The sequence below is a fragment of the Seriola dumerili genome, unplaced genomic scaffold (genome assembly GCF_002260705.1).
Source record: "Seriola dumerili isolate Sdu_G_001 unplaced genomic scaffold, Sdu_1.0 BDQW01000442.1, whole genome shotgun sequence".
In the NCBI taxonomy this organism is placed as follows: Eukaryota; Metazoa; Chordata; class Actinopteri; order Carangiformes; family Carangidae; genus Seriola; species Seriola dumerili.
This window is the reverse complement of record NW_019174697.1, coordinates 893,931-920,840: the sequence shown is the minus strand read 5'-3', so window position 1 is coordinate 920,840 and position 26,910 is coordinate 893,931. Positions and strand designations below refer to the sequence as shown.

Below are 26,910 nucleotides of genomic sequence, written 5' to 3'. Positions count from 1 at the left end.
TGTGTGTGGGGGGCTAAATTATTGAGATATGCTTGACAGAGAAATTACTTCTGCAGCAAAACACTTCTTTCAGCAGGTGTGTGTGAGGCACCTGGGGGCAAGGAGTGCCGCGAATGATTTGGTATAAGCACTCAATGTCTTGTTCTCCTCAAAGCTGGAACAACACGCTGCTCATGGAGGGCTCTGACAGAGACAACTGGCTTTGAAAGACCTGTAGCAGGATAAAGCATTCCTCTGCGCTAAAAGGTTTTTTCACTGCTGAACTTCATATCCTCCCTGATTCTGGGCAATTTTGACTATTCTATTTCTTAGAATTACACAAACTGCATCTTGAAGGATTTATAGTTATTGTCCACTCTAACAGGCCTCTAAAGAGCAGCTATTCAGTCATGGAAACCAAAGTAGATGTCTTTCTCTTTGGATGGACAACTGTCTGAAAACACCATGCTGTTTTATAAGTCACTCCTGCACATGATCTTAAAATTGTGTTTTGTGGTTGCATTAAAGGGACACACATTAAAGCCAATTTACTAGTAATGAAGAGTTCCACACAGCCTATGAAAATAGTTGTATAATATCTTTACTGGTCCTGGAGAATTTTGTTGAGTCTGAGAAAATCACAGTACCAAAGCGACATCACTTGAGTAATCTCAGCTTGGACATCATGTGTTACATACTGGGAGTGTGAAATTTGAAATTTTACCAGGCTGGGTGGGTCAAGGTAAAGACACCTTTTGAGTTGCATTATGGGAAATGTAGGATCCAGAATTTTTGGAGCTTGATGCATATTAAGGACTAAAAGTTAGGATGTTTAAATTAGTCTTTATTGAGTCTCTAAACTTTATGGAAGTGCAACAGTAAACCTACCACTTCAAACAGCTTGAGACTCAACCACTGAAGAATAAATCTGCCAAGTTTGGAGGATTTTCTTCAGCAAGAGATTACATTGGTGCTTGATGGTAATTTTAGCCTTAATTATGTAATGAAGTAGTAAGCCCCTAGTAACCACTGCATCCTAACTCTGAGATTCTGTACAGATTATAGCAATCTGTGAGAGTATTTTTTTTTCTTTGGAGCGCACTTACGTGTATACTTCAGGGTACTTCAGTTTTATTGTATTTTACTCAGAAAGAATATCAGGGTTTAGCATCTTGGTAAGTAGCAACAAACTTGTCCCCCCTAGTTAAAACAAGTAGAACTGGTGACCGCTATGAATGGTTCCTATCTTTACAATTGTTTATTATTGAGACGTGTCAGCAATAACACAACTGCACAGTCACTTGAGAATAAAATAATTCAAGATCAGAAAGGTGTTTTATGCAGCACAAAAATTATGTTTTGGCAACAGTATCCCATTAGCTGAATCATGGTCATATGAAGAAATCTGATTTATACACATCAGTCCAGAGCCAGAAAACAATCAAGGAAAAGCTTAGCAATACACTTGCTAAGGTTTTTTTGTGCAAGTAAGCACGGATGTACATAAGTAGTAAATATACATTCTCTTAATAAACAATGATAAACTGCTTATTTATAGTTTTCAGCTTCCTGTGTATTTTAATAGAGCATGATGCACATGTACGACTGCCTGATTGGTTTTGGCCTGTATATAGCAAGAATATAATAGAAATAGAATCACCTCATTTACAATCACTGTAATGAAATATTGTTTCACATTACTTGAACATTCATATTCTGGTCACTACTTAAACTCTATTTGTGTATACATAATCTTAAATGGAGTCAAGATTGTATACCAGTTAATGTGATGTTGGGGAATTGAAATTATCAATACAAGTTTATAAGACACATTGTATAATATTAATGATGCAAATAAGGTGTTGTTCAAATAAAGCACAATGTTATGTTTACCTGCAGGTAATGATACATGCTACATAAACTCAAAGATTTCCATGGGAACATATAGCTATGCATGGTTTTAGAGTGCTTAAGCACTTCTGTAGTGAGAAGCCTCTTCACCTAGCTAATTGTTTGTGGGCTCTTGCTGAAACATGATGTGAACTCACCTTTTGTGCCCAATGGCCTCGGAAATTTTACATTTTTGAGCTCAAATAAAAACATAAAGCTGTCACTGTGCTGTTGTTTACTGTCAAATCAATGTTGTTCAAATCTTTCAACTCACAAGACACGACACAGAAGACATCCATAAACAGTGTCTGTCATGATGCCTTGAGGCCAACAATATATATCTGCAGTGAGGTTGTCAGAAGTGCAGAATAACAGACCAGTAGGCACCAGTAACTTCTCATCTTACAATAAATTACAGGCTTGGTAACTCACTAGACTTTCCATCTAGACTTTCCATAAACTTTAAATCATGATTGTACTTCAGTTAGATCTACCATGTTCAACAGGGTTTTAGAATTTAATGCCAACTCATCCACTATATATTATAGTTAGATTCTAAATAATATGTAGTTATTACATTACATTACAAGTGTACAGGTCCTCTCCTGATGTTTCAAAGAAAGATCGAGTAGTTGTTTAATTAATGACTTTTCCTCAATGGTGCATTTAAGCAAAGAAAAAGTAATACCTCTGTATTTCCTCATGTACTTGTGATCATACTCTCATGCTCTCTGCCCTCCATACATAAACCACACTAACTGTGTAGGCTATATTTTAATTAAGTTCACCTTTAAATAGCGTGATCAACAAGCCGCATCTCCTCTTTCTGAAAAAAGGGGAACTTGAGAATTGAGTTGAGTCTTGTTTACTGTCGCTTTATTGTACTGTTATTTAAGTGGAACAAAGAGCCTATGCATCTTTTATAGGTAATCGTTTGCATTTTGCAAATTAAACCCTGCCGTTGCTACGTCATATGAAGACAGGAACCCAATTCACGATTGTCACCGGATGATGGTTCGTGCAGATGTTAAACTCCAGGCTCCAACACTTCAAATCCTGCACAGAAGAGAGGTTGCATTCATTTTACACTATGTACTGAATAAGCCGCCCATAAATGAGTGGCACTGCCCTTTAAATGGATCAGCCAATGACACTGAAGTGCGTCTGCTCAGGCTTGGCTGACAGCTCGGTGACCGACCGAGGGAGATTTGGGGGATGCTGCCAGTGTTGTCAAGGTACTCGTCGAAGAACAAGGTAAAAATGATGAAGCTCAATTGATGATAAAACGTGATTGACCTGACCGCAGTTGTGGTGTCGGTAACGTCTACGCAACGAATGAAAGCTAACGCCGCGTCGAGCCGGGAGTAACGGCTGTTGCCTTGTTTTGTAGCTAACAACCTAACGCTAGCTAACAGGCGCTGCCTCCTCGCAGTTACAGAGTGCTGCTACCAGCTAACGTTAGCATGAAACCGAGAGAGCAGAAAGACAGTCAGCCACCTAGTGTCAAGTGACAGCTCAGTCTACAGCAGAGGTCACCTAAATTAACCCACCTTACCTTTTATTTTGTCAAACAAAAGAACTGTCCTGCTCTTGTGTTAACAGTTACTGAACCGTCCGATTGTCAAAAAGTGTCGTTAATTAATTCAAACCTTCTCAACACCATGAATGAACAGCTGTCTAACCAGCTAGCTATACGGTGTTTGGTGCAACAAGCGACTTCGTGTTTTCGAACAACACAGTGAGTTGTCAGGATTTCCTTCTGTCCCAGTGCAGGGAATGGAATCACAAGATCTCCTCTGGCAATTAGGTAAGCTGCTATTTAAAGATAGTGTGGAGGGGAAAAAACATAACTCATGTGAACTGCTTCTGCGCTGTCTGGGATTTATAATATTAAGTGACAGGCACATGCAGTACCTGAGTTTCCCCATGGTGTTTACTACACTGCTGACTTTTTGGTGCATCACACGGAGTCGTCACCGTCAGTCCATTGCTGCATATCAGGATAATAACCAATCCCCTCAGTCCCCGTCGTGGAAAAGGCGCGTGCTGTTTTCCAGCCCGCCCTGAACTGCTCTCCTCTCCTCTGTCGGTCTTCCTGGTCCTGGATATGTCATGTTTGCCTGCGCAGAGCACGTTACACAACCAGCCAGTCATGCAAAATAGAAACACGTGTCTATAGGCGGTGCTGAAAATTGCAGGTTTACTGAACAACAAAGACCGGCGAACACCACGGAGAAGAAAAACAGCGGTGTCGTATGTTACTCTCGCGATTTTCAGCCCAAAACTCGCCGGCTTTGTCATGAATTTCATTTGGAGGTGAGAGGTACGGATTCAACATGTGTTTTCCTTTCAGAGAGGACAATGATACGAACATGATCAACGCCGATGGCTTCTCAAAATGCGAGGCGACTCTCCAAGAGAGAGGCAGGAGGAGGCCACCCGCAGAGATGCTCCATCTGCTGTCAGCTGTCATTGTTTGGCTGGTGACGGGCACCACCATATCCAGCCTCAACAAATGGATATTTGCCGTTTACAACTTCAGGTACCCTCTGCTACTATCAGCACTGCACATGCTGACCGCTATAGTGGTGGACTATGGGCTGATCAAACTGCGGGTGATCCGCCACAGAGGGGCTGGAGAGCAGGACCTGACACCTAGCGCAAAATATAAGGTGTTCCTGTTGAGTCTGACATTTTGTGCCAGCATCGCCTTTGGGAACATGGGTCTGAACTATGTCCAGCTGTCATTTGCACAAATGATCTATACCACCACCCCACTCTTTACTCTGGCCATTTCCACGCTTATCCTGGGCAAGCAGCATCACATCCTCAAATACACAGCCATGATGCCCATCTGTCTGGGAGCCTCCTTCAGCATCATGGGAGAGGTCCAGTTCGATCAGACCGGCTGCTTCTTTGTGTTTGCTGCAACCATGTTGAGGGGTGTAAAGTCCATTCAGCAGAGTGAGTACCTGTTTCCTGCCCTGTTTGTCACCTCAGACTGTTGAAATTGTCTCTCGGTTTTGTTGTATTTTTGTTGTATCTATAGAAAGTAACCTCTGAGTTAATTACCCTTATTTTTGAACTGGAAATCTCCTCTCTTGCCACTGACATCAGAGGATATTTTAGTGTTTTTCCCTGGGACACCGCAGCAGTCTGTGGTCCTGGAACTTTTTAATGATTTGGTGAGTCACTCCTCAGTCCAGTAACACACCCACATATAAAGGTGGAATGTCACAGTGGCATATTTTTTGGTTTCCTAGGAAACGCAATACAAACATCAATATGTATGTATGAGTTAGAACAGGCAGGGTTACTTTGCATTGTGAGGACATGCTGATCTATTGTGTCTGAATGTTTATCTTGGCTTCTGATGGACTGAAAGCTTCAGAAAGGCAGAACCTTTTGGAAGTAACATATGCAATTTTCCGCCATCCTCTTGTAAGCCAGTGGATTCAATGAAGTATTTTTAAAGTTTCTCTGAATTGCCGCCCATTTTTCTGCAAACTGCATTCAAGAAACTCCAAAACAAATTGAGACGCCCAGAGATGCTGTTGAGTACCGGGTCAGAGTGGCTACAAAGGTCAGAGGAAGTTTCCTCTAATGCAGCATATCTAAAAAAAACATGATGCACCCTAAAAACCTAACAGTTTAAAATTCAATGATTCATTTTTAGTCATTTAACAATTATTGTTTTTATTGTTCGTTTTATTAGATGTACCCAGGATTCCCTGGAGAGCAGTATTGTTACTGAGAAGTTTATCCCAATGAAATATAGTACACAAAAGACTCTCAATACCAAAAATCATTTTGAGATTGATCATATGGCTACAGTTTAAGTGAACATAGAACACAGACAGATTCATTTCTTGAACTGATTACATGGGCTGAGTAGTGCCTTCATTACATTTATCCAATGTACTTATTTATCCAATGTTCTTTGCTTTCAGGGAAGCTTTTGTTGCAGAAATAGCTTTAAAGTTGGTGTCTGTGTGCAGTGGATTACGCTCTCTAACGTCATTAGTCTCCATAACATTGTAGTTGTCAGAAGAAAAGGAAAGTCATGTGTTCATGAAATTTTTTTGAGGACCTGTCTTACATTTGTTACATAACACAAAAGCAGATATTCAGTTTTGCTCAGAGGAATGTAATGCTACATACTTTGTACCTCTTGGTGCAGAGGGCCACCTCATGGTTAAAGGGGCAAGCTTGTGACTAGAAGGTTATCATTTGTAATACCTATATACACCAGTATAGCTGCTAAGTATAAATAAGTTAAATAAGTGTACAGGTAGGAAAGGTTATGGTTATGGCCTGCTTTTGCAAATTTGAGCAGAGTTTGAAAACAAGGCCCAGCAGAAGGAAATTGCTGTACATTACTTTTATTGCTAATCATGACTAAAAATGTATGTCCATCCCAAGGATCCAAACTAGCTGGACGATGTTGTCTCAAGTTTCAACAAGCTATTTTCATCCTCTCTCTCACCTGTTGTTGTTGTTGTTGTTGTTGTTGTAACAGTTTCCCTAATGAGTTTACTTTTCTCTGACACCCTTTGGCTGTGCATGTCTTTTTGTTTAAAGGCCCAAAGTCAAAGCCTCAGTCCTCACAGATTTGATACTGTATGCCAATGAAATGTTTAAAGTGTGCTTAACTTTTACTAAAACAGTCATTAGTTTAATGGATGTTTTGCTTCCGACATGTCCAGGCATTAAGGCTTATTACAAAATCTTTCAAAGAGGTGTTTTGCATAATTCCCTCCAGTTTTCCTGCTATCAACCCACTTGAAGCTTACTGTCATCTTTTGAACAACAGTTAATGAGTGAGCAGAAGAGAAAACAGGAACCTTCTGTTATGTCACCTAAACAACCAACTAAAATACACCATGTTTCTTAAAATATTTCAGGTCAGAAATTTAGCTGCTGAGTCAGATTCATGATGTATTATGAGAGTGTTTCGTGACAGATTTTTGCACTTAAGTAGGAAATGCTGTAGCTACAGGACAAATGAGGTTTGTTTAGGTTATCTCTCAAGTCTTTGCCAGTACAATCATGTTTGTAACTGCTATCTACATGTCTTTGTTTAATTAGGCATCTTACTTCAGGAGGAGAAAATCAACTCGGTGTTCCTGCTCTACCTGATGTCCATTCCTAGCTTCTGCATCTTGACTGTCGCAGCTTTGGCCTTAGAAAACTGGGCTATGCTGGAGTCACCGCTGCATTACGACCGCCACCTGTGGGTCTTCATCTTGCTCAGCTGTCTGGGGTCAGTCATGTACAACTTGGCCAGCTGCTGCGTCATCACGCTCACCTCGGCCGTTACTCTGCATATCCTCGGCAACCTGAGCGTGGTGGGAAACCTGCTTTTGTCTCAGCTGCTTTTCGGCAGTGAACTCTCCGCCCTCAGCTGTGCGGGTGCGGTGTTGACATTGTCTGGCATGCTCATCTATCAGAACTCAGAGTTCATTGTCAGCTTCCTGGACGCACGCAGGGCCAAAGCTAAAGGGTCTGGACAGGTGGATTTTGACACTCCATGTGGAGAGGATTCGGACAAAACTTGTGCATCTGAACCGCCATATCATCAGCAGAGAACAGATGGCAAACAGGAAGATAAGATAGACTGAAATATAAGGATGAAGGAGAGAATAAATGTAGATGGGAAAAAATGCTAAAAATCCTGGCTGTAGTTCTGTCTGTGTGTCATTAAGTGGTCAAGAGCAGCAGAGGGGGAGTGACCTTATAAGACCATGGTCACTGACGATGTGACAAATCTTTTTTTTTTGTTTGTTTTATTTTTTTTTTTAACTTCCTCACTGTGCCAATTTATTTCTCCTCTGGTCACACAGAACTGAGGACTTCAGAGAGGAAAAGGTTGCCTTTACTTATCATGGTGATGGTTAAATTCTCTCCTTCGTCTGTAAATCACTCATACATAGCCTATACCGTTATATGCATGCATGAGCACACTAAACTGTTTGATACCTCATGAGGTATTTACACTGTCACTCGTACTACTCCACTGTGAAAATGTTCTCATTTGTAGAGGGCTCTAATCGATGTTTTGGGTGGCTGTCGTGGACTTTGTCGGCTGCAGAGGGGGGGCGAGGCTTGGAGAGCACTCTGCTTCAAATTTGAAAGAGCACTATTTGTATTAAAATTATATGGTACTGTTACCTGACATTCACCTGGCCCTGTCATGGTAAGGTACTGGATTTTTGGCAGCTTATTTTTTCTTTGTTGGTATGTAAAGCAGGAAGCTTGTTAAGTAAGGACACTGCAGTTGTTGTTATTGTTGTAGGGCTGAAACCTTTGTTAAGAGGCAAAAGTTACAATGATGGACAAAGCCAACATTTCTGTGCAATGAGACGCCTCTTTTCCTCTACTGAAGCACATTTTAATAAGAGGCCTGAGCTCTTTGTTTCATCCTCCCCTATGAACCTCGATGTGGCTTCCCACTTAAGGCCTAGATTTTGTTCTCATACCAGCTTGAGAGGATGGTCTCTCTGTAGAATTAGTCCAATTATTTCCATCTTTTACAGCAGTACGCTCACTGCAGCGTACCTCGATAATTAGGTTCACAAGTTCTCTAAGGAGTGTCACTCAGCTTTAGCTGTCTTTTCCCTATGGAAGATGAGCAAAATGAAGACTGAGTTGTCCTTTAAGGTTACATCTTAAATCCCAACCAATGTGGTTTTCATTTTTCCCTTTTTGTGGGTGAGATTTTTATAAAGTTGGTTAAGCAGCACATCTTATAAAAAACGGACCTCTGCTGGACAGTGTTATGTTTTCTCTCAGTATTTGTCAGTATGCTTTTACTTTGTGACGAAACATATTTTATCCCCCTTTTAATATTTATGTGGAAGAGAATATTTATTTTTGAAAGGCAATAGCAATCATTGGCTTTGTAATGCTGTAGACTTTGGTCCTCAAGTGTCTTGCACATGCATACATGTAATATTCAACAGCACTAGTCTTTCCTGTACCTCTCTCTGTAGAGAAGAGTCAGGCATGCTAAGCAGAGGACTGCATGTCACTGCTCCTTCTGAAAGCATCTTAAATGATTGGAGATGTCTGTTACACTTCCTACAATGTTTACTTTGAAAGCTCTTTTAGTGACACCGTGTTGTAATACTGGTTCTGTCAGACCAGATATGATCAATGCTCACTTGCAGTTTGACCTCACACGACACAACAACAAAGCCATGCAACAAGATTTTTTTTTTTTTATAACACCTGTCATATCTTCTGCACATTTTGCCATAAGAATAACTGCAAGCAGAACTGTATATTTAAAGATTTTATTTGATATGTCACAGATGGGTGCCATTTAGAAAATTACATTGTCCTGAGCATCATTTCATATTGAGAATTAATATATGAACCTAAAACTTTTTGTAAATCCCCAGTTAGTTGAAACTAGTGCAAGAAAGATATGAAATGGTTTTATTTTGCTATTTGATAATTTGCTTTGTTGGTTTAATATTTCAAACTGACCTCAGTTACATGTTTAAAGAATATGTACAGCAGATCATTTCACTGGTTTTTCATTATGGAATACCTCAACTGTTAAATAGAGCTTATAATGCCCCTGTGTTCATTGATAATTAATTATTGGACTGAGATCAAGCAGCTTTTCAAAAACCACACTAAAACTGCTGCATGCGAATGACTGATTTTATCGTTTCAGTTGAGTAATCTGTAACAGATGTCAACATATTTTAGGATACAAATGTTATGGTCATAACGGCCTCAGCGGGTCATTTTTTAGTTTTATACTCGCATAAACTCTCACAGTCTTGTGTCAGTTTGGCAGGTTGGGCTGCTTGTTCTCATGGATATCATGTTGAGTATATTATGGGTGTGGCAAAGCAACAGTTGCACTGACAAAGGTACGAAGACGCTGCCTTCAAGCCTACGGTTCCTGTGTACATACTGGTTTTGATTGTTTGCAAAGCTAGTTGGATGTAAATAGTTATTTTATTATATTTATGTATTTTATAGTCATATACGGCTGGTTTAAACTATACTGGTTTAAGAATGAAACATTTGCCTCATGCCTTATTGGGACACACTGTAGAAGCGAAAGAAGTGATTTGGTTTGTCATTTTTGTCAAATTGTTTGGTAATACTTTGAATGCCAACAGCAGCCATATAGGTGCTTCTGTTTAGAGGCAAAGGTATGGACAATTCATATATACATAATCTGCAATTGCTTAAAAAGAATTAAACTGACTGGTACAATAAAAAATAACAAAACCAACCACCTCAGTGCTGAGTCAGAGTTGTTGCCTACATCAAATTATATAACTCCACTGTCACACCTCCAGCATATTTGAAGTCAATTCAACATTGAAGCTAGTGTCCTATACAAAATTTGGTTTAAGTTGTTTATGTTTTATGTTTTTTATTCAAGGTTTCACATTTGTAAATGTTCTATTTACATGTTCTGTTCACACATGAAACCCCTCACTGATCTCACTAAATTTACTATACACGGTGAAGGTGAAATTGAAATGAATTACAATAATTTTCATTTTCAATGAATTTGGCCACTATTTTCTCAATTAATTGATTAATTGTTTAGTCCATAAGATGTCTAAAAATAATGTGAAAGCACCTGAGGTAAAATCTTTAAAAAGCAGTTTTGTCGGACCAACAGTGCAAAGCTCCTCACTCGTCACATAGAGAAGATGGATCCAATAAATGTTTGGCATTTTTACTTCATAGCATTAAATAACAGGAACGGGGATAGGCCTTGTTTTCACATGTCGCAGCAGGAAAAGTTCAGGTGTAAATAATAAAATGAATGATGGCTGGATTTCATTTAACTGTTTCAGTGTCGGGGTCCTGGTGTTGTTCATGCTGGTTCGCTGTAACACTGTCATGGCTTCATGGAACACCTGTGCACCTGTGTTTCTCTTACAATGACAAGTCAAAATATCTGCTGTGAAAAAAGGGTTTACCAAACCTCAGCATGTTGTAATACACTGAATTTAGCAGTTATGAGTGTTCACCACTAGGTGGTGTGATTTCTCTGCTTTCTGATTAATTAGAGCCCTCTCTAAATCTTCTTAAACTTAGAATTAAATACAAAATAATCAGTGCTGGAGTTGAAAGTTCATTGTGTGTTTTCTGCCACTTGTGTGTGTGTGTGTGTGCGTATGCGTGTGCGTGTGCGTGAGTGTGTGAGTGTGTGTGTGTGTGAGTGTGTGAGTGTGTTTGTGTGTGTGTGTGTGTGTGTGTGTGTGCTTATGCATGCATGCATATGTGTGCTCTGTACTCCCTTTTAGAGATTCCTCTGCCTCTGTAATAAGGCTTTACTGGTCAGCAGTGCATTTGCCTGAATAAGGCAGTGCTCCTCACTTTTTTGTCCTTGTTAACCCCTTCAGAGTTTAGCTGAGGGAAGGCCTCATAAAGTTCACATGACATCATCTATTCAAGATCCAGCAGTGACAAGAGGAGGCGAGACTGGGAGACATAAAGACTGATGGACGAGGACCTGATGGGTTTCTCCCTCCTTCTCCTCCTCCTCCTCCTCCTCTACATCCTCCTCCTTCTTCCCATCTTGGGTGGTTCTTGTAAGCCACCTCCACTCGCTCTCCAAACGTGAATCCTTATGAAGCGCTGCGGTGAGAGGTGTGATGTCAGGCCTGAGCTCTCACAGCTCTGCAGACAAGTCTAAAGGGGGTGTTGAGGAGATCAGAGGAGAGCGCTGAAAACTTCTGAGAAGCCCAAAGACCGCCACCAAACATTCAAGATTACATCCCATAAACAGGTGAGTGACACTGCACCTCAACAGCCAAAAAACTGAAAAAACCTGATCTGAATTTCTATTTTTCCCATGTTATTACTTTATTTTTCAGGTCTTGTGTCGTGAAGCTTTACCTCAGCTCATTTTTCCATTTGTCTGAGCACATAGTTTCACACTGTTATCAGATTCTTGTCGTAATGGTCTCGTTCCACTATATTACTATATTTGTACGTGCTTTTGCCCCTTCTGTGCTGCACTCAACCAGTTGCTGAGATACACTGAGGGGTACTCCAGTAAGACAAACACATGGCTTTGCATGGCTGCTCAGTTTGTGGCTGTTAAGACTCACACAAATGTTTATATTTGAATTACTCAGCAGACTGTAAGTAGAACAGACGCGGTCTTTATGCTGTGTGTGTGAGGTTTCCACTTCATATAGTGTAAATAATAGGTCATTATCTGGTCTGCTTATAAAATTCAGACATATCCAGTCTTGATAAATATTTGATTATTGAATCCAAGTTGTTGCAAACCTGTCAGAAAGGTGAGGGTCGCTTTTTCAAATATCCTCTCACTTCTCAGTCTCATGTGTTTATGCATGTTTACTTTCCGTCTTTCAGAGCTGCATTGTCACGCAACCCAACCAGATATACTTCTCAGACATGGAGTCAAAAACCGATGGTGGAGCAGCTTCGTTGACCAGCGAAGAACTGGCTGCTATTCAGGATGAAGAGGTTCTCAACAAAATGGTGAGCCAATGGCTGATTTCTCACCATCATGGAAGGGAAATTTGGTCGTCAGCTGACCAAAATATCATCATCATCTATAATGCAAACAGTGCACAAAGAGACTGGCTTCACTTCCCTTGTTTACATGTGAATGGGATGGGAATTTTTTTTTTTTTTTCTAAAATAATAAAATAATAATAAGAAATGCTATGCTGAGTTTTGTGTGTCTTTGTAACCTCCATGTTTTTTAACCTGTTGGTTTTTAGCTGGACGATGCAACAGATTTCGAAGAGAGACGAACGATTCGTGTTGCATTGAGGGACCTGCTCAAGAAAAAGAGAGGTAAAAGCTGAAGAAACCATCTACTCTGATGCAAGAATTAGCCATAAGTGATATCTGCATTACTCCTCTGATGCTTTGCTTGCTTTCTAAACTCTCCACCGTCCGTCATCAGATAAACGGGAGCAGGACCGAGGGGCGAGGCAGCAGGACTTGAGGCAGCAGGTTCTGAGCAAAGGAGGGACAACAGGCGCAGCTGTCAGCGTAGGCAGAGCTTCCATGAACCAGCCATCAACAAACAGTAAGTCTGATTCACAGTGTAGAGCCCATGAATATATTCTACTATGTAAACTTCTTTCTGATAACAGTTTAAATCTCTGCATCTTTTTAGGAACAACAGGCCAGACCTCTCCATCAGCCTCCACTCCCTTCAACAGGTCAGCAGGCAGGTGAGTCACATTTCAGCACAGTGGAACATTTTGTTTGGTCAATTTTTGCATGTTTGGCCACATTAACTATAGAAAAGAAGATTAAAAAAACAGATCTGAACAGATAAAGCATTCATTTAATACAAGGCACTCCCACAAACAAGCTTCCTTTTGTGTAAAATGATGTTTGGCAATTTTTGAAATTTAAGTTGTGAAGGGGAGAAAAATGTTACATTTATCTATTTATTCATTCACTTATTCATTCATTCATTCATTCATTCATTCATACTCACGGCATTTTTATCCCCCATAAAGTTGTATCCACAGACACCAAATGTTTACCCAGTGTTTCTGGACTATGTTATTGTAGGAAATTCCATTTATATTCATGTAGTTTGTCTACTCATGCGTGTCAGCAACAGTGTCTTCTAATGGGAGCCCAACTTCTGCAAAGTAAAAGTTTTTTGTTTATCCTCTCTAGTAATCTCATCCACCCAAGGGAAAAAAAAAACTTCTGTCGTGCATAACATTTGCCAAGTTAAAGGATGATGTAAGCCATACTTTCTGAATATCCAGTGCGTATCTTTGTTTCCTCTCCTCAGCCAGGCCAGTCTCGCTGCAGCCTCAGCCCAGGAATGTCCTGCTGCAGTACCCAACGCTAAAAATGTCAAACAAATGCTTCTGGATTGGTGCAGGGCCAAAACGGAGCCATATGAGGTAAACATGCCCTGACTGTCTGTGAATTATTGCCCTGTGGAGCTTTACATAGATCTGAGCCATATGTCTCATTCTTTGCCACCATTTCTTCTAAACTGTCCTTTGGTATGAAACAGGGGGTGGACATCCGGAACTTCTCCTCAAGTTGGAAAGATGGCATAGCCTTCTGTGCCTTGGTGCACCGGTTCTTCCCTGATGCGTTCGAGTACTCCATCCTCAACCCCAACTCGCACAGGGAAAACTTCCAGCTGGCTTTCAGCACTGCAGAGTGAGCTCTCACTCCTTATATGACGATGCACATGTATCTTGTCTGGAATAAGCTGCGGCAGTAAATTGCACATGAGAGCACAGCGACTTTACAATTTTGACCACATACTTTCTATGTCAGTACTTGTCTCAAGTGGTTTTTCAGTGACGCTGACTCTTTGTCTGCAGGAGGATGGCAGGCTGCCCCCCTCTGCTGGACGCTGATGATTTAGTCCGGATGAAAGAGCCCGACTGGAAGTGTGTGTACACATACATCCAGGAGTTCTACCGCTGCCTGGTGGAGAAAGGCCTGGTCAAAACCAAAAAGCGGCTGTAGACTTTTGAGAAGTCAGACAGTACCTTATGTGTGATTTCAATTTGTACAATCAAAACACACATTAACATAAGATGACACAATAATATGCACCTTTTTTTTCGACTAAATATTTACATTTTCTCTGTTAACCTACATTTGCCATGAGGGAAAAGGTTAAGTATTTGATCTGTCCAGCTGATGCATTATGTGAATGTGAACGTGAATGTGAATGTGAATGTGAATGCACAGTGTCTAATGTGTAGTATTTGTACTGGTTTACGTGTTAGCTGGGACTTATGGGTGTCTATGTGCTCTCAGTGGACAGCTGGCGCTTAGGATCAGTGCATTCCACTGAGATTACACATCTGCATTAATCCCAGTCAGAGCCGTAGAGAATCTGGGAACAAAATGTATGATGATGCTGTTGAGGGCCCGACTGTGTGAGTATTAAAGTCACATTTAAATAATAATAATAATAAATATCCATATAATTGATGGTTTAATTTAATGTTAAAGTAGATATAAAAACATTTTATGTTTATGGTTAAATCAGAAAGAGACCATGGAGGTTACAAATTGCATTGTATCATATTCAGCAACTTCTCATGTTTTATTTGAAACTATTTTACCAAGACTTTGTTATGAAAGATCTAGATTTGTGCTGAATGCATGTGGGATGTATAAAGTTAAAGGGGCACTGCACTGATTTTACATTAAGTTTACTCGTCTTGAGGAATAGTACCTATCCTGTGAAAACATTCAAATGCATTTTTGTTATTCCAGTTGCACACACTGTATAATTTCTGTTTCTCTGTGGGTACTTTTCTTAAGTGTTGGAAAGTGACCCTGGTGATGTCATCAGCGGGTTACAGAAAGCTTGTGTTGCAACCCTTCTTTTGCTGGAGTGCTCCTGTAATACTAAGGCTTCATGAAATGACTGTAACTGCACCAGCTTCTCTAATAGACAGACACAATGTAACACAATACACTGAATAATTTATGTACCTTAAAAGGTAGTGTCAGAATGAAAGCTACTTTTCATAATAAATAATCACAAGTGGTACCAAAAAAAAACCTGTTGTGTGTATTTAGTGTGACCAAAACTAACTGAACACCGAATCAACATATGTTTGACACAGTCTCCACTCAAATGTAACTTAATAATTACAATCCATCCCAGCTGCTGTAAAGATATCACAGAGGGAACACATAGGTAGCCTTGCCAAAGTGAAATTTAATTATTGGCATGCTGATCAATTCTCCTTATCAGTGACGCACTAATGCCAGATTAATGCGTCACTGATGGGACAGATTTCTGGCCGGCTGCTCTCTGGCAGCAGATTTTTGTTTAGCCTCTCCTGCTCTACCCGCCCCCGCCCCCCCCAGGTGCTCACATGTTTTACCCAGAGTGCACAGAGAAAGAGAGAGAAAGAGAGAGAGAGCAAGAGACGCACCGTGGGCGCGCGTGATGGGTCGGTGTGCTGGAGGTGCAGGCGGTTCGCTGACCGAGAAGTGCAAATTTGCTCCGTCCAACTGTGCTGCGCTATAGACAGAGATAATAAGTATGATAAGGTAGCCTATAGCACAAACATCAACATGCAAGAGTCTGCACGCACCAAGCGCGACCGCCTCCTGCCCTGACAGCCCGGCGGAGCGGCGGTCTGCTGCACCGCGACGGAGACGTCCACTTGTCCACGGGTACCGACGAGTCGCAACTGTCCTGCAGGCTGGCTGGGTCGGTCTGTATCCGGACCACAAATCGATCCTGCTCTCGCCTGTGTGTGATCGTCCTGTCGCGTTGATTGGTGTACGAGACGTATAGGAGACTGATGCTTTTCCCCTCTGTGAATTTGTGAGATCACCTTTGCGGTTCACCTTGGAAATAGAAATTTAAAAAAAAACGCATGAAAGGTAAGACATGTTTTCACGAGATCTGTGAGACACTGCAGTCAATGCAGCTATGTGTTTCTGTTGATTCTGAATGTAAAATGATGCTTTGTGGTGTTGCTCATGAGTCCAGGCTTGTACCTCTGTGGATAACGGGGCTGTCATTCAGATTTGCAGGCTGATGGACTATGAAATGTGGAAAAGGCCTGTTTGTCCTAAGGTATTTAAGCTCTGAAAGTTGCATTTTCACTTTTAAAGTGGATATAATACAAACTTGAATGATCACCATTACACTCTGATACGCTCTGTTTTGCAGATTACTACTATGGTCACATGAATTTCTCAGATACAAAGAGACCCCAATTTGCATGTCATGAATACTTAAAAGAGGTGTTCAATTTCTGTGTGGGAGGGAACATAAACAAAATGGTGGGTGGCTCCTGTCCTCCTACCATGTCAGGCACCCTCCACCTTGTGGCCTTATGTATCTGTTGATATTGTGTGATCTGTTTCATTATCTGCAGCATCCAATGCATCCCTGCAGGCTGACCTGAGTTCCTGTTTTTTTAAGTGAGAGAATCAGATCAAATGGCTTTGTAACAGGCAGGGTCAGGGGGTAATTAACATTGCTGAGCAACAAGGGTGTAATCCAGGACGCATGTCCAAAGTTAGTTCCTCATCCCAGTTGCCGGCTCATGATAACATCATCAGTGATGCCTGCGGAGAATGATGTAGACAGGTGCTCAATATAATGTGATGCATTTCTCTCAGCTTCCACTCACTGCAGGCACATCCTTTGCTCTTGTGTACCTGTGTACCACGGAGCCACTATTAAATGTAGAGGTTTTGTGATCTAAGTCCAGACAGGTTGGAGACATGGTTATAAGCAAAGAATGCAAAAGTCACTTATGTCATTGATACACTCGCTGCAAGCTTCACTATCTTGTTTTTTTTTTTTTTTTTTTTTTTTATTCTCACACAGACAAGAATCAGGTCATGTTGTTTTATGATCAACCACATGCTGCACATTGCAGGTTGATGGATCGCATGCAGCAGAAACAAATCAGCCCTGACCCTTGTGGGCCCAAAGTGCAGCCTGGGCCCAAAGTGCAGCCTGGACCCTGCGCGTTGATTGGAAACAGTCCACGTTTACCCCCACAGCTTGCAATACAGGAGTCACCTCTCATCAGCCCGTCAGAGGTGCTCAAGAAACAGTCTGGATTGAGCCCCATCCAGGCTGCAGTCATACCTGTGAAAGTGACAGAGCAAATGCGGTCAGGGCAAGCAAAATCTCCAGCAGCACTGACAAGCATAAGCCGGCCAAGACCGACTGCTCTTGGAACTAAACCTGCTCCAAAGCCGACCAGAATCTCAGTGGACCCCTCCAAGGAAATAGATTTGATCCCAGTTTGCATCCCAGGACCTCAGAGTGCCAACATCCTGTCGCATTCCCCGACAGAGTCCTCCTTCCCTCTTCACAGTCCTCAGAGTCCCCACAGCCCTCAGTCTTACACCAGCCAGCCTTACCTGAGTCCCACTCCCAGCCTGCCCCAGCACAACCCCAACCTACCCATCAGCCTCAGCCCCAAACCAAGCCTCAGTCCTCAGTCACAGAGGACCCCCTCAACTGGGAGTTCAACACAGAGTCAAGTGCAGTCCGAGAAGCAAGGGGGAGAGAATAATGACTTCAGGTGAGGCAAATAATTACACCTTTATTAAAACATTCTCACGTAGTCTAGCTTTTTGTCACTTCCAGCTTTTGCCAGCTTTAAATGATTCTGTTCTTTACCACTGTGACTGTTGTTCCCTGTTATGTCTAATGCAGCTGCAGTAGCTGTCCTGCAGTCAGTGGCTGTAAGAAAGCTGATGTGTGCCAGACCATGTCACATGAATCAAAGCTGCAAATTTCACTAAGAGCTTTATGAACCTGACAGAGTGACACAGCCATATTTTGTTGGCAGCCTTCCCAGAGGCATGCCGTACTTCTGTTGTGTTCTTCCCCCATAAACAATGGCTGCTCGTAAATAAACTTTAAATTCATAGAACTGTGTTTATATGAAGGATGAAATATGCCGAAAGGTCTTCAGATGGCAGCAACCCCCGGCTGTCCTACTGTTACACTTACCAGACATATTTCCTATCACCTAGATTAGGGGTTAACTATAGTGATGATTTTTCTCGTTTTAGCCCATTAACAACAAATCGCATGTACTTTACATCCAAAGTGATAAGCATATAAACTCCGTCATTAGTTTTCTTTTATAACAGCATTAAATGCTTGTATTAAAAACATAGTCCATCACTGTAACGTATGAATTTGGAAACCTATCTTAGTATCTACAGCTTATCTACTGACAAAACAGTTTTCTTGTCATAGCAGAAATCACAAATCCAGATAGCAACCAGCTAAAATGCTAAGAGTTGTAGAGCTGAAAGAATTAGTTCATTTAATGAAATCAAACTTTATTTGTATAGCACCTTTCACACAGGTCAGTGCAATTCAGAGTGCTTTATAAATGACGACAAGCTGATCATAAGACAATACAACATGTCCACAATAAAACAATTTGAGACTAATGCACACAAGAAATAAAAATGATGAATATAACAACACCTTATTTTTCAAGCAAAAATGCCAAAAATTTGCTGGTTCCAGTTTCTTTGCTTTTCTTTATTTGACATGTTGAGTTTTAGGATGGAAATTGTGATGGACATTTTTCCCTATTTTCTTACTTTTTATAGACAAACAGTTAAACAATTAATGGAGCAGATGACAAGATTAATTACTACTAAAATAAATAAATAAATGAGAAAAAAAAAGCTGCAGCCTTAATGAGTTGTTTCTCTGATGAAGTAGTGTGTGTGTGTGGCTGGTAGTTAATTTTGAAGGACAATTAGATCCATCTTTTTTCTCTCCTTATACTCACCCAAGCACACACACACACACACACACACACACACACACAATACTGAGTCATCATCGAGGTACAAAGAGGTGCTTAATTGTGCTTATCTTTTTTCTATATACAGAAACACTGATGAAAGCTATTTCCCTGAGGATTACAGCACAGATTACGTCCTCTTTCACGCTGCAGTATATGGTACTTAAATCGAATGCAGCATTTCCACTGTTTCCATTCTTTTGCAGGGTGTATATTGTCACATGGAACGTGGGATCAGCTGTCCCCCCAGATGACATCACTTCTCTGTTTGGACCAAATGTGTCAGATGGGAGCGTTGACATGTTCATCATCGGGTAAGCAAGTATTTCTACCAGGCGCAGCGGTGCCAGGGAGACAGCCGGAGCACCCACTCACTCATCTGTGTTCATTTTCATCCATCCCCTCCTGTTACCCCTTACTGTGCTCTTTATTAATGTCTCATTTTCAATGTTTCTCTACTTTCCAGACTCCAGGAGGTCAACTCCATGATAAACAAGAGGCTGAAGGATGTTCTTTTTTCAGACCAGTGGAGTGAGCTTTGCATGGACACACTTAGCCCTTTTGGATATGTTTTGGTCAGTAGGACGTTAAACATGTTGTTTTACTCTCATCCTTTCTGTGTCATAAAAGATACAGTTCAGCTTATCAATTTATTATTTTTCATCCGTCCCATCTGTTTAGGTGGCGTCCCAGCGGATGCAAGGAGTGCTGCTGCTGGTTTTCTCTAAATTCTGCCACCTTCCATTCCTCAGAGGCGTGCAGACAGAGAGCACACGCACAGGACTTGGGGGATATTGGGTACGTGCTACGCATTGAAGGGAGATGCTCTGAATCCTGCTCAGAGATTTATCACGTTGGAAGAATGGTGTTGGTGGGCTTGTGTCGGTGGGCTTTAGGAGGGATGGGCTGTGGTGTTGAAAGGTAGCGTGTGTGCTCCCTCCCGCCAGCAGGCGTGTGCATGCGTGGGTGCATATGTCAGTGTGTGTGTGTGTGTGACCTTCCCGTGCGTGTTGATGTCAGCATCACCCCTGGCTGCTGCTGGTGCAGTCTCCTTCTCTTTGAGGTCAGTGCAGCAGCAGGCTGTCTGGCTTTCTGGTTCTGTGACTCAGTAGCGAAAAAAAAAAAAACCCAAAAAAACACGACCTTGTCCCTGAACACAGATCTGGTTGTTGATACATGCCTGTGTTTTTTTTTTTTTTTCTTTTTTATTAATTCATTTTAAAGACGCTATGCATAAGGGATCTGTTTCTCACTGTGTCCTCTCTTCGCCCTTTCCTCTCGCTCTAAGGGGAATAAAGGGGGTGTCAGTGCGAGGATGACAGTGTTTGGCCACCCGGTGTGCTTTCTCAACTGTCACCTGCCAGCTCACATGAGGAACCTGGAGCAGCGGATGGAGGACTTTGAGAGCATCCTGCAGCAGCAGCAGTTTGAAGGCGGGACTGCCACTGGTGTACTGGACCACGAGTGAGTGACATCATTATTACATCATTTGGACCACCCATAAAAAGGTGCACACCATCATTCAGCTTTATTAACAGATAAATGTCCCACATATTAGTTCATAAAAGTGCTCAGTTTCAGACATTCACCGATAATGAACAAATCTTAAGAGGTGATATAACATGATAAAGCTTAAAAGTCCCATTATGCATTGTGAATTTCGTGAGTAAATTAAAATGTCACAACAGTATATTTTGGGGTATTTCTTCCTGTCCACAGTGTTGTGTTTTGGTTTGGAGATTTAAATTTCCGTATTGAAGACTATGACATCCACGTGGTGAAATGTGCCATCGACAGCAACAAGCTGCCTCTTCTGTGGGAGCGGGATCAGGTGAGGCACCTTCGGCTTTTCAAAACATTCACGTGTTCACAGAGACATATGGAGTTTTCTGGAAGGCTTTACGCCACCTGTTTGTCTCGCAAAACCTCGACCAACAGAGGGCACTGTAGCACAAAATGAACAAACATCAGCTTCTGTCAGGCTGGATCAAAAATCATCCTGGCATGTGGCCTGCTCTGTTTTTTTCCCCCTGTCATCTGTTTTCTCTGCAGCTCAACATGGCCAAAAACACAGAGTCCATCCTGGAGGGCTTCATGGAGGGACAACTCAAATTTCCACCTACTTATAAGTTCGATGTGGGCACTCATACGTATGACACCAGGTTTGTTCAGTCGCCTCCATCACAAACTTATTGTTATAGATTTAATACACCGACAGAAGTCAGGCTTGAACCTGTGAAACTTGCTGCTCGCCGCTATCACCATCTGTCTCTTTTGGCTTCTCTTGTGTCAGCGCTAAGAAAAGGAAACCTGCCTGGACCGATCGCATCCTCTGGCGCCTTCGACGTACCGGCTCCCCAGTTCCTACCCACAATGCAGCACTGCAGCGGGGTCTGACCTCATGGTTGGGTGGGGCAACTAAAGTGACGCAGCACACATACAGAAGTCACATGGGCTACACCATCAGTGACCACAAGCCTGTTTCTGCCCTGTTTTCCCTTCATGTGAGACAATATTTTACACATTTTCCCAATCTTAGTGCCATGTCTTTGTTACATTTCTCTTTGTATAGTTTTATTACTTCTTTACGATTTATTGTTATATTAGTGTACCACATGCTCTTTTCTTCTAGTTCCCATTCAAGGTGGAAATGCCCCTGGTGGAGCTGCAGGTAAACAAGGAGTGGTGTAAAGTCTCAGATGCTACGGTCAGATTCACTGTTGTATCCACTTATCAGCGCAGCTCATGGGACTGGGTAGCAATATACAAGGTAATCACTGATTAATTATCGTCCTGATTCACACCCACAAGGATCTTTGTTATAGAATCTCTCGACAAGCTCAAGATAAATTCTTACAATTTGTCTCCTGGTGACAAAATGTACAGTTGTGGCCATAATTTCTTTCTGCACAGGTTGGATTCAGACACCACAAAGATTACCAGGCGTATGTGTGGGCCAAGGGAGAGCACGCAACACAGGTGTGTCAGACACCGAAATTCACGGATGTATTTTGTGCCACAGCTGAACTCACAGTTGAACCTTTTTTTTTTCTCCTCCTCTCTCTCCAGGTGACATTTTCAGATGAAGATTTGCCAAGAGACGACTGTGAATACATCCTGGGTTACTACAGCAATAATATGAACAGTATTGTTGGATTGTCAACACCCATTCAGGTAACAAAAGTGAGAGGAGAAAGAAGTTGCAGCCTTACGCCTTTATCTTTATGAATGGATACACTACTTGGCCAAAACTATGTGGACACCCAAACTTAAGTCCCACATCTGACTGTTGAACATCTCACTCTAAAACTAGGTATTCATATTATGTTTAAACAGCCTTGATTTTTCTGTAAAGGTTATACTCGAAATTATGGCACCTGGCTGCAGGGACACAGCAGTGAAGTCACTGATGTTGGGAGATAAGGTCAGCATTCCCTGCAGGCCAGTCGAATTCTTGCACCCCAAACTGGAAAAACCAGTTCTTTATGGACCTGGCTTCCTGCATGGGCACATTATATATTGAAATATAAAAGGAGCCTTCCCCAAACTGTCACACAGTTGGAAGCACACTGTTCAAATATCTAATTAATCAGTGGTTCATTTACTTAACTACAGCTCTCTCTTACTGCACAATTTTTGAGACATTGTACCCAGATCTGAAATGATTTTGTCAATTAATCGATTAGTTAATTGACAGAAAATGAATCGGCAAATATTTTGATAATTGTTTAATTGTTCTCAATCGTTTAAAAAGCAAAGATTCTCAGACTACAGCTTTTAAAATGTGAATATCATTTGTCTTCCATGAAAATAAACTGATATCTGAATCATAACTGAAGTTTTGGGCTTTGGGGAATTGTGAGTGGAAGGTTTTTATGATTTCCTCATATTTTATGGGCTAAACGATTAATCAAAAAAAATAATGGTCAAATTATTATTATTTTATGGTATAATATACTTCTACTCCACCACATTTCAGAGGGAAACATTGTACTTTTTATTTGTCCTGCATTTCTTTGAGATTATACATATGATCAGTTTACAAAATATCATGCCAATAACTCAATTACATAATATATAATAATACAACACTGACAGTGGACATTCTGCTGCACAGTGAGCACTTTTACTTTTGATATTTCAAGTACATTTTGCTGATAATAGGTCTGTACTTTTACTTTTACTTCAGTAATATTTTGAATGCTGGACTTTGGCTTGTAATGGAGTGTGCCCACGTACGATTGGTCATACAGTTTCCTTTTAGCACGCTTGCTCCTCCATCCTCAACAGATCAAGATCCCAGCCCACAGCCCCACCATGCAACGCTCTGACAGCTCTGATGTCAGCTCAGAAGATGACAGCACTCTTGTCCTGCTGGCTCCAAACTCCCGCAGCCCGAGCCCTAAAACTGGCAAACACCACCATCGCCACCGGCGCAGCCGCAGCCCTGCTGTTCCTGCTCTTTCCTCCAACCCCCTCCCCTCCCTACAGGGCCTCAGCCTCTGTCCTCGCTCAAAAGAAAGCCAGACACGAAGCCGCTCACCCTGCTCTGCTGCTAAGAAGGAACGGCTGGTCTCCCCTGACCCTGTGCCGTCCCCCTCCATCAGCCCGCTCAGTCCTCGCAGCCCTGTGTCTCCAGGTAGTGGGGTGACTGCACCGGAGGCTCTGATCGCTGCCATCTTAGGGGAACACAGACCAGCTCAGGTTAGCCCCACAGGGGTCAAACAGATAGGGAAGGCAGGGGAAACAGACACTGCATAGAATAAACATCAGTAGTTAACAGCAGGTACTGTACAAGGAGAACGATGGCAAAACCCATGCATTCAGACCCTGATCTGACCCCACACTGTCACTGTGCTCGTAGAAGCAGCACATTTAATGACTCCTAATGTAGTTTGCAAACATTCCACATTGTAGCCCTGCAGTTCTCTGTTTCTGAATCTACCATCATCTCATACACTATGTGTATATTTGAGTCAAAATGTGTTCAGACTCCTGATGACAAGTGCTTTTATAGACTCATAAGCTATATCATACGTAAACAAACATATTGAATGTGAAACCAAAGTTAGAGTAAACCTGTGATGGATGTGACCAGCTACTATTGACAGCAATATGGATCCATGTAAACAGTCTCCTATCAAAGTAAGGACACTGGACCAGAAGTATTGATGGTATCATAGTTCACAGTGGAGAGAGAATGTGTGTTTGTGTGTTTGTATGTTTGTGTGTGTGTGTGTGTGTGTGTGTGTGTGTGTGTGTGTGTGTGTGTACTTGTGGGTTTGTGCAGGCCTATGTGTTAAAACATACATGTGTGAAATGTGCATTTTGGACCAGAAGATGATTTAAATTTTTAACTCTATAGCTCGGTCTGTATTCATAAAATGAATCTAATGTATCCAAGAATAGAGGTAGAGCATTTCACCACCTCAGTCAATCTGAAATGTACATGTGACTTGAACAGTAATCCTAGATCCATGCTCTTATTCTTAGCAGCTTTGTGAATACAGCCCCTGTTCTATAGAGCTCAGTGAGCGGATGTTTAGACTAATGTGGTCGTTTTGCTTCAAGGAAAACACTGTTATTTATCTGTGTGAGTGTGCAAATAAAAAAAAAACAGAACAAGCGGAAAACTAAACTGAGTCAATACTGTTTATTGGCTAAACGAAAAGAAGTATCTATTTGTGCATACATCCTGTATGTGCCATGGTGTAGACTCAAGTCACATATAACGGCTTGAGTGGAGTGCCTGGAGTGACGACTCGGATGACTTTAGACTGGATGTGACAAAATGAAAAAAGACTTGTAGTTCCGCTTTCACACCAGTGGCTCGTGACTTCACTTAGACCTTTAACCTTTAGCCTTGAAATGACCCGGTATCCTCCCCTCTGGTCTAAAGATAAAGAATTTGGTTTTTAAAAAGAGTGTACCGAATCAACTTTAACTCAAGTCCCTGACAACAGATCTGACGTCTAACAGTTACATTTTTAAATGGGCTTGACTCAGGAATTCATAGCCAAAATTTGAGACTTATTTGTGACTTGAGATGAAACTCACTGCCTTTGTCTCACCTCTGCGTGTGTGTATAACCTTCATGTCGCACTGCAGGGGTTACAAGCGTTGTTTCAAAGGAAGGGAAAAGTCTGCAAGTTAGAACTTGATACAGGACGACAGAAGATGGAAAACAGCATGAGATCATTCACATACCGATGATGCATGGCACTGATAAAAAAGAATCCAGCAATTTTCAAAAAGATACAAGAGCACAAATGTCCGTCACATCCAGACAATTAGTTTAGCCAAAGGAGATCTTGAGGTTTCTATGGAGACATGGATAAGTGTGCACAGCTTATGGTTTGCCCTTATGTTTGTAATCAAGATAATCACTTTTGGATTAGCAAGAGGATCTAAAACCAAAGATAGTCTCACCAGGGAGGAGAGGTGAAACAAGCTACACGGTCAAAGAGGAGTCACCCCCTGAGTATTGAGTTTTATCGGATGGGCAGCCAAAAATAAGGGCATCTGATGCAAGCGGTAGGAGTACTGATGCATCATGTCCCTTATGTAGCAAAGCTTGGACTCACCATTTCAGACACTTTCATTTTTCGAACTCACATAAAGGCTGCAGAAAGTTAAGTGGTCAACTCTAAATTATCATTACAGATCCACTGTAACAACTGTAACAACAAGGTTTTTTTTCCCCCTTCTCCACACACTGAACAGAAAAAATACTTAATTCCTATGAAGTTTGGCAGTGAAGACAGAAGATTATATTCCTTGGTATGATTTTAAAATAAGATTTTCTTCAGGAAATACAGTGGCAAGAAAAAGTATGTGAACTCTCTGGACTCTCTGTTTTCTGCATTAGTCATAAAATGTCTGGTCTTCAATGTGCTTAAGCTAATGTTACACAATTTTATAATCTTTCGTGTCTTTATTGAACACACCCATTAAACATTCACAGTGCTGGTGGAAAAAAGAAAGGTAGCCCATGGATTTAGTAACTCGTCGAACCTGCTTCGGCACCCTCCAGTAACTGCTGATCAGACCTGTACAATGTTAAACTGCTTCAGCTTAGATATATTCTTAGGATGTCTGGAGTGAGCGGCTCTCTTCAGTTCACGCCACAGTGTCTCTACTGGACTAAGGTCTGGGTTCTGACTGGGCCTCTCCTACAGGTGGATTTGCTTTGTTTAAAGTTATTCTGTATTATTTACCCTGATGTTTAGGGTCTTTGTTCTGCTGCATCACCCAACTTCTACTCAGCTGGCAGATCACCCCCCCACCCCCCCGAAATTATCATGTAAGATACAGTCCCTTGATAAAATTAATTTTCCACTTGGTGATGTCGAGCTGTCCAGGCCCAGAGGTAGCAAAGCCCCACATCATGCTGCTCCCTCCACTGTTCTTCACCTTTGGGATGATGTTTTCATGTTGCACATGACACATTACACATTACATAGTGCTGCATGTTCTTCCCAAACAATTCAACCTTATTTTCATCTGTCCATAAAAAATTTTGCCAGTAGAGTTGTGGAGTGTCAAGTTGCTCTTTGGCAAACTTCAGGCACACAGTGACATTTTTACTGGAGAGCAGCGGCTTCCTTTTTGGTATTCATGGTAGGGTACCATGCCTCATGCAACCATGCACAATGATTTGCATAAGGTAGACTTGTGAACAAAGATGTTAACCAGCTTTGAGGTTTCCTTCAAGCCTTTGTGGTCCTTCATTAACGTTACTGATCATTCT

At 41.6% G+C, this 26,910-nt stretch overlaps 3 protein-coding genes across 5 annotated transcripts; all 3 read left to right on the top strand.

Moving 5' to 3' along the window:
- The first annotated feature begins 3,060 nt into the window (after positions 1 to 3,060).
- slc35e4 (solute carrier family 35 member E4) lies at positions 3,061 to 10,126 on the top strand. Of its 3 annotated transcripts, none has more exons than XM_022762221.1 (3): positions 3,061 to 3,123; positions 4,223 to 4,833; positions 6,958 to 10,126. In XM_022762221.1, exons 2-3 carry the CDS (start codon positions 4,242 to 4,244, stop codon positions 7,488 to 7,490), a joined length of 1,125 nt encoding a protein of 374 aa, XP_022617942.1. In that variant the 5' UTR covers positions 3,061 to 3,123; positions 4,223 to 4,241; the 3' UTR covers positions 7,491 to 10,126. The 3 variants fall into 3 exon arrangements, with proteins under 3 accessions (XP_022617942.1, XP_022617943.1, XP_022617941.1); XM_022762222.1 differs by lacking the exon at positions 3,061 to 3,123 and adding an exon at positions 4,069 to 4,122; XM_022762220.1 differs by lacking the exon at positions 3,061 to 3,123 and having other exon boundaries at positions 4,206 to 4,833.
- Positions 10,127 to 11,485: 1,359 nt separating this feature from the next.
- LOC111234218 (smoothelin-like) lies at positions 11,486 to 15,383 on the top strand. The gene is made up of 8 exons (XM_022762183.1): positions 11,486 to 11,641; positions 12,238 to 12,366; positions 12,612 to 12,687; positions 12,800 to 12,925; positions 13,016 to 13,073; positions 13,655 to 13,769; positions 13,886 to 14,037; positions 14,205 to 15,383. Exons 2-8 carry the CDS (start codon positions 12,280 to 12,282, stop codon positions 14,350 to 14,352), a joined length of 762 nt encoding a protein of 253 aa, XP_022617904.1. The 5' UTR covers positions 11,486 to 11,641; positions 12,238 to 12,279; the 3' UTR covers positions 14,353 to 15,383.
- Positions 15,384 to 15,904: 521 nt separating this feature from the next.
- On the top strand, positions 15,905 to 24,324 carry LOC111234200 (inositol polyphosphate 5-phosphatase K-like). Its single transcript, XM_022762163.1, has 13 exons — positions 15,905 to 16,242; positions 17,253 to 17,909; positions 19,367 to 19,474; positions 19,627 to 19,735; positions 19,842 to 19,958; positions 20,449 to 20,624; positions 20,880 to 20,991; positions 21,213 to 21,322; positions 21,454 to 21,664; positions 21,793 to 21,930; positions 22,074 to 22,139; positions 22,230 to 22,334; positions 23,451 to 24,324. The coding sequence occupies exons 2-13, from the start codon at positions 17,257 to 17,259 to the stop codon at positions 23,919 to 23,921; spliced, it is 2,376 nt and encodes a 791-aa protein (XP_022617884.1). The 5' UTR covers positions 15,905 to 16,242; positions 17,253 to 17,256; the 3' UTR covers positions 23,922 to 24,324.
- The last annotated feature ends 2,586 nt before the right edge of the window (positions 24,325 to 26,910 follow it).

Coding starts and splice junctions, on each gene's coding strand:
- slc35e4 (XM_022762220.1), top strand. CDS start 4,206: ATGTGTTTTCCTTTCAGAGAGGACAATGATACGAACATGATCAACGCC. Junction 4,834..6,957: donor TGTAAAGTCCATTCAGCAGA/GTGAGTACCTGT, acceptor TTGTTTAATTAG/GCATCTTACTTCAGGAGGAG.
- LOC111234218 (XM_022762183.1), top strand. CDS start 12,280: ATGGAGTCAAAAACCGATGGTGGAGCAGCTTCGTTGACCAGCGAAGAA. Junction 13,074..13,654: donor TTCAACAGGTCAGCAGGCAG/GTGAGTCACATT, acceptor TCCTCTCCTCAG/CCAGGCCAGTCTCGCTGCAG. Junction 13,770..13,885: donor CCAAAACGGAGCCATATGAG/GTAAACATGCCC, acceptor GGTATGAAACAG/GGGGTGGACATCCGGAACTT.
- LOC111234200 (XM_022762163.1), top strand. CDS start 17,257: ATGGATCGCATGCAGCAGAAACAAATCAGCCCTGACCCTTGTGGGCCC. Junction 19,736..19,841: donor GCCCTTTTGGATATGTTTTG/GTCAGTAGGACG, acceptor CCATCTGTTTAG/GTGGCGTCCCAGCGGATGCA. Junction 21,665..21,792: donor CTGCCCTGTTTTCCCTTCAT/GTGAGACAATAT, acceptor CTTTTCTTCTAG/TTCCCATTCAAGGTGGAAAT.